Here is a 6,368-nt window from a genome sequence, read left to right on the forward strand (position 1 = left end):
TAATGAACAGATAAGAGGACTTGAAGGTATTATCTTGGCGGTATTGAATCTTGAATCTCTCTGGATTGAATTATACTCAGTGGCAATTGTTGTGGCAGTTCAAGCTCACTCAATTCCTTGGTATGCTTATTAGGATTGGATATCATGTCAGGATTTCTTAGCTTCAATCAGTTGGAAGATTACTTATTGCTTCGGCGAAGCTAACGGCCTGATTGATTTCATCGCGAGAGAAGCAGCAAAATTAGGAGAATCTAGCTTAATTGTCTCTTTTTATCTGATCATATCAGATCAGACTTGCATATGATGCAGATTCAAGGCCTAAGTTTCGTTTTATTTATTCATAGATTTTCCTTCCCCTATTGACGGTCAATGCCGAAGGTGGGGGATTTTAAATCAAGAGTTTGAGTTGTATTTTTCTCTCTTTTTCTTCTTTAATAAAATTCTGAATCTTTAGCCAATAATAATAATAATAATAAAAGGACTTAAATTAACTAGAAATGAAATGAGGAACAGTTTGGTCATCTCCAATCATGCAATATTCAATTCAGGCTTACAACTATATTTAGATTTTGATATGTTTTGACTCTTAGGGTTGTTTCCATATGAAGCTAGCATCCACTTTTATTCTATACTTAATCTTATGAACCCATGCAAGACTAGTATTCTTGGAATGTAATAAGAGAACAAAACCTTCCTCCTTATGAAAACAATCCTATGGGAGTTCCTTGGCAGAAAAACCCAGAATAAAAAGCTTCCTTCTCATGATCCTTTGGAGTAATTCCTTGGCATGAAGAATAGAATCAAATTTCCCCTCATAAAACCAAAACCCTGTATGGGACTAGCCATGCATGTAATCTCGGGAGAAGTAATGGAAACTTTGGTTAACTTATCTCTGTCTGACTATCCCAATCGTATGTCCTCTTCCTCTCTCTCTCTCTCTCTCTCTCTCTCTCTCTCTCAAAAGATTTAATTTCTTGTGTGTTCTTTTGAAACAATTTGCAATTTTGCAGGAATCATGAGGTCATTCAGAGACGCTACACCTACTCACTATACTTTCAAGATTCAGACATTTTCGGCATTTTCAAAGAATTCCATAGACAAGCATGAGTCCCTTGAATTTGAGGCGGGAGGCTACCAATGGCATGTTTCCTTCTAACCTTTCATCCTTCTGACTGCTCACTCAATCTAAATGTTGTAAATGTCTGTATTTACAGCAACTTTTTTGTTACCTGGGCTCACAGCCAAAGAAATGAATTTTTGAAGATATTTTGAAAAAGTACCAAGTTTCCCTGCCCAAACGGTAAATGGGAATAGTTAACTATAGGGGATCCAAGCCACTTGTTTGGTTGGGAGGGGAGGGAGGGGAGGGAGGGAAGGGAAGGGAAGGGGGGGGGGGGGGGGGGGGTTCTAACCCTTCATTGAGTAGGAAAACTGTCTTCAGAAAATACCAAATCCTAGAGGGAATTTGTGAATCCAAAGGGAAAGTGAATTATTCAGTTTACTTTGGCTGCCAGCCGGAGTAGCAAAAAAAGTTCTTGATAGCATCAAATTATTTTCCACGGTTGACCTGGTCTCTTTCATTCTCTCTTTTTTCCCATAAGCCTTAGTTTGGTTGTCAACAAATGAATAGAAAAAGGCAAAAAAAAAAAAGGATTTTGAAGGAATTCTTCATCGACTTGAATTATCGATACTAAACAATGTCCCATTGACTGTTGAGTCTATATAAGCTTATTTTGGTGGTCCATCTAGTTTTTTTTACATGGCAAGATGATATGAATATTCCAACAATTGAATGAGAAGAAGAATATTTGATTAGTCACGTGTTAAATTTCAGAAATCACATGTATATTGGAAAATTTCATATCCATGCACCTCCTTGTCGAGTTGTTGTCCAATGCCCAAGAGGGTTGCCCTAGTTTTTTTTCAATGTTTTCTTTGGCCACTTGCCAATTTGGATTAAGCTGAAGCTTAACACATGGGTAGGAACCTTGAGGTCCAATGGTTCACTTTTGTGCCCCATCCAACAAGCCATGTCACATAATGGTCCAACTAGCTAGATAAAATTTTCACTTGGTAGGCTCTCTTTTGCATTGGCAATACCATAATTGAGAATCACTAGGACAGGAGAAAACCCCTCAAGAAAGAGGATTTAGATCCTGTAGCTCTAGTCGAGGTGGTTGGAAAGAGACCAGCAAGACATAAAACAAGAGAAAGAAAGTGAGAGAGAGAGAGAAAGAGAGGGGAGGTGGTTGGAAAGAGACCAGCAAGACATAAAACAAGAGAAAGAAAGTGAGAGAGAGAGAAAGAGGGTGGGGGGGATGAGTGCAACAAATGGATATATAAACTTTCTGTTGATTTGAATAGCTTAGTATGCTTTTGTTTTTTTGAGACAAGAATAGCTTATGATTGTTGCAGGAAACTGGCTTTACATCCAAATGGAAACAAGAGCAAAGAAGAAAAAGATCACATTTCTCTATACCTGGTGATAGCACAAACAAGTTCACTCCCTTCCGCTTGGGAGATCAATGTGATTTTCAGGCTCTTTGTCTTTGATCATATTCAAGACAAGTATTTGACAGTCCAAGGTATATATATGAGACAATCTTGGTGTTGGTTCTCTTCAATGTTCATAACCTAGATTGGAAGTAATCTCCTCTATATTTTCACTACTAACAATCTATTTGAGCTTTAATTTCTAGATGCTAATGGAGGAGTAAGACGGTTTCATGCATCTAAGACTGAATGGGGCTTTGATCAATTCATCCCAATTTCAGTCTTCAATGACCCTACTAGAGGATACCTCGTTGATGACACTTGTGTGTTTGGAGCAGAGGTTTTTGTGATCAAGAGTGCAGGCCAAGGTGAACGTTTGTCCATGATAAAGAATGCTACTGCTCATAAGCATACTTGGAAGATCCACTACTTTTCCCTAAGGACTGAAAGCTATACCTCGGAAATATTCATTGCTGGAGATTACAAATGGTATATTTACTAAACCACATTCCCACAACATTTTCAATTAATAAGGGACAAAATGTATGCAGTAGTATCCTCGTTTTTTTCGACTTAAACCTACGATCACTAGGTCACAATGGAGCAAACTTATTGTTGTGTCGAGGTCTGCTTCATTTATTTACACATATTAATCTACTTTATTTCCTTAAGGCCCAAGTTGATATTTGGATAAGTGAATCAGATTTGTAGATGAGATATCTAGTGCAAATTAGGGTTTTCAAAATTTAAACCCATGAATTAATCCCCATGTAGCCTTGCAGTATTCAAAACTTACAAGAAAGGCTTAGGGTTGGTTACCTGGTAATCCACAAATGTAGAATATCCTAGGGTATACAACTCTTAATTAAATTAAATAAGCAACCATAGGAAACATATCAGGTGTTTCTATAGCAATCCTTGCTCCGATCCAGGAAACACTTTTGAAATCACATACCAGAGAGAAAGAGAGAGAGAAAGAGAATGAAGGTGAGGGAGGAAACTCTCTCTCTCTCAACATGCTTATTCATTTAAAATATATATATATATATATTTTAGATATATAGGTCCAAAAATCTGATATAACAATTAAGTTCCAAAGAAATAGTTTCATTACTATAGTTCCTTCATTCAAAAATATCACATAATAGATCTATAAGCATAGAATTAATTGTCATCGCCATAAACAATAGTCCATTTTTTTTTTCTCTTTTTAGTGGAAATCAACATAGTCCATTGGACATCATCTGCAAAAAATCTAAAAGCTTTTAGAAATAATTATTAACAACTCCTAATTAAAAAAAAAAAAAGATTATAAACAATATATAAAACATTCAATCGTGAACAAATAACCTATCTCTTGATATTCTCCGCTAGCAGGAATTGGATCTCTTTTCATAAACCCAATAGATTGATATATGGCCAAACAGTATCAACCAATATATCGATTCATAATACCTAATTACAACAATAAGGACTTCTTAAGTCTGAAAATCATCACACATCATTATAGAGAATCTTGTTATTTAATAGTGGGAACCATAAATCATTATTCAAGAATTCTCAAGTGATCTAGACTAATATATACATATACATTTACTCATACTAGTGTCTGGAACAAAGTTTGAGAACTCGATATTGGAAGTAGGACTGGTGAATTCAGATATCAATTTGGATCACCTTGGATCGGACAAAAATACCCCTGGTTCTATATTTGAAGCCATTTTTTGACCATTTTACCCTTTTCCATATTGATCATTCAATATGGTATCAACCAAGAATAAAAATCGATCAAGGCCAATACCAATTCGATTCGAATCCTCAAACCATACTATGGAATCACCAATCCCGAGAATCCATATTGTGACAACCTTTTTATCTTCTAATAAAACACATATTGTGACAACCATATGAACAAAGACCTAATTTTATCTGTACTATCGTAGAATTTATTGTATAAACACTTCTTCATGCAATGCTTGTTGTCAGGAACGTTCAACTTTATCCAAGAGGAAGCGGTAACTCAAAGGGCCTCTGTCTTTCCATGTATCTGTATTTAGCTGATTTGACAACCCTTACTTCTAATCAGAAAGTGTATGTGCACTTTTGCTTACGCCTAATTGACCAAATTCAAAAGGAACCTGTTGAGAAGAAAGGTATTCTCACTTTTTAATTTTTTTAATTTAATTTAATTTTATTTTAATTTTTTTTTTATCCTACCGATGGCATTGGATGTTAAGTAAGATGAATGGCCACCTACTTTTATACACCCATATCTACTCACCTATATATAAGATAGGATTTGATATCTTACACCCTCCTCCCTTAGACGCAGACTTTTTAAGTCGAAGCAACCACTACTAGACTAAGCTAGTGATCCTCTCTCTTTCTCTCTCTTTATAGGTTACGTATACGACAAGTTGCACAAATTTATGTTATATTTCAAATGAATTGACACTATGAATTGTCTATTGATGCTTAATGTATGCAGTTACTCGTTGGTACAGTACTGCCTCCGGCAACGGTTGGGGTTGGCCTGATTTCTTGCTACTCAGGGATCTCAATAACCCAGAAAAGGGTTATCTATTGAACGATAGTTGCATCATCGAAGCAGAAGTTAATGTTCTTGGGATTGTAGATAAATTCTGAAAAATGTTTAATCATTATAAGTCTTTATCTCCCATATGGTATTTATAATCTTCAATTTCCCTCTGCCTTCCTTATGAGGGTTGAAAAATTAGAGAGGTTAATTATCCAACTCCCAATTCATGCCTAATTCATGTCATTCTCAATCAATAAGATGTGACCCATAAAGGATAAGGAAACAAACAACACTCCGACTATACTCTTATAAACGCATGCATGGTTCATCCATGATTTATTCAAACTCAAACGACTTTTACTCTTTAATTTCTTTTCTTATAGATATAATTTTTTTTTTTTGGCTACTATATGTAAATATTTCCATCAACATACCAATCAAGAAGATTCTGAATATTCCTTAAAATTGTTCCATAAATCAATTAGGAATTGGCTAATACCTATCTTTTATTTTTAATATTGGATTCCAAATATAAAATCCACTCATAGTCTAATTAAGGGAACAAAGTCCTTCCTTATTTGGCACACCTTGATGGGAATCCATTGTGTTCATATTATTGCAGTGGAGATCAAGATACGTATAAGGTATAATGATAGTAAATTATTTACGATTGATGGTAAATAGTATGCATTGTTCCCCTACGATTACGAATTTGTCAAACTAACGGACAAAATCATTGAAAATTCAAAAGAGTCTGGAAGTTGCACTACAATTATGTGGACCAAAAACTCTCTCTCTCTCTCTCTCTCTCTCTCTCTCTCTCATATGCTTTCATTACTGATGATAAAAAGGTGAGAGAATAAAAAGGGCAAGCTAACTTTCCCCTGCTTTCAAAGGGAAGAAGGGAACGTGACCTTCTAGAGGTAGACCAAATAAAAGTTTGATTTACGAATAGTCAATCCATCAATCCCTTGGTTCATGATAATCGTTGCTGACTACATACTCATGTTGAATTCACTGTATGTTAGGACTTGGGACAAGTCATCTACTTGAAAAATCAAACTTAATTTTTAACTCTTTACATGAAATTACACTTGAACTGCAATGGAATCCACAAAGCTGATCCAGATAGGTTTGCTAGATGAGAATGAAGAGAAGCCAGCTCTGGATAGAAGTCATGATCGCCATTAATGAAAAAGACACACTTGGTGTTCGAATTAATGCCTTAGCTGGGGAAGGGTCTTGCCTTGCTGCTTCTTACTAGTTGTCTATTCTGTTTTCAACAAAAAAGACACACCAATATTTCATTAATTGTTGGCTACTTGCCCTTGTACAC

At 35.6% G+C, this 6,368-nt stretch overlaps 1 protein-coding gene across 1 annotated transcript; it reads left to right on the forward strand.

Moving 5' to 3' along the window:
* Window positions 1-680: 680 nt before the first annotated feature.
* Window positions 681-5,377, forward strand: LOC122080664 (probable inactive serine/threonine-protein kinase fnkC). Its single transcript, XM_042647472.1, has 6 exons — window positions 681-911; window positions 1,011-1,140; window positions 2,416-2,585; window positions 2,700-2,982; window positions 4,480-4,646; window positions 4,982-5,377. Exons 1-6 carry the CDS (start codon window positions 788-790, stop codon window positions 5,137-5,139), a joined length of 1,032 nt encoding a protein of 343 aa, XP_042503406.1. The 5' UTR covers window positions 681-787; the 3' UTR covers window positions 5,140-5,377.
* Window positions 5,378-6,368: the final 991 nt, after the last annotated feature.

Source organism: Macadamia integrifolia, chromosome 6 (assembly GCF_013358625.1).
Source record: "Macadamia integrifolia cultivar HAES 741 chromosome 6, SCU_Mint_v3, whole genome shotgun sequence".
In the NCBI taxonomy this organism is placed as follows: domain Eukaryota; kingdom Viridiplantae; phylum Streptophyta; class Magnoliopsida; order Proteales; family Proteaceae; genus Macadamia; species Macadamia integrifolia.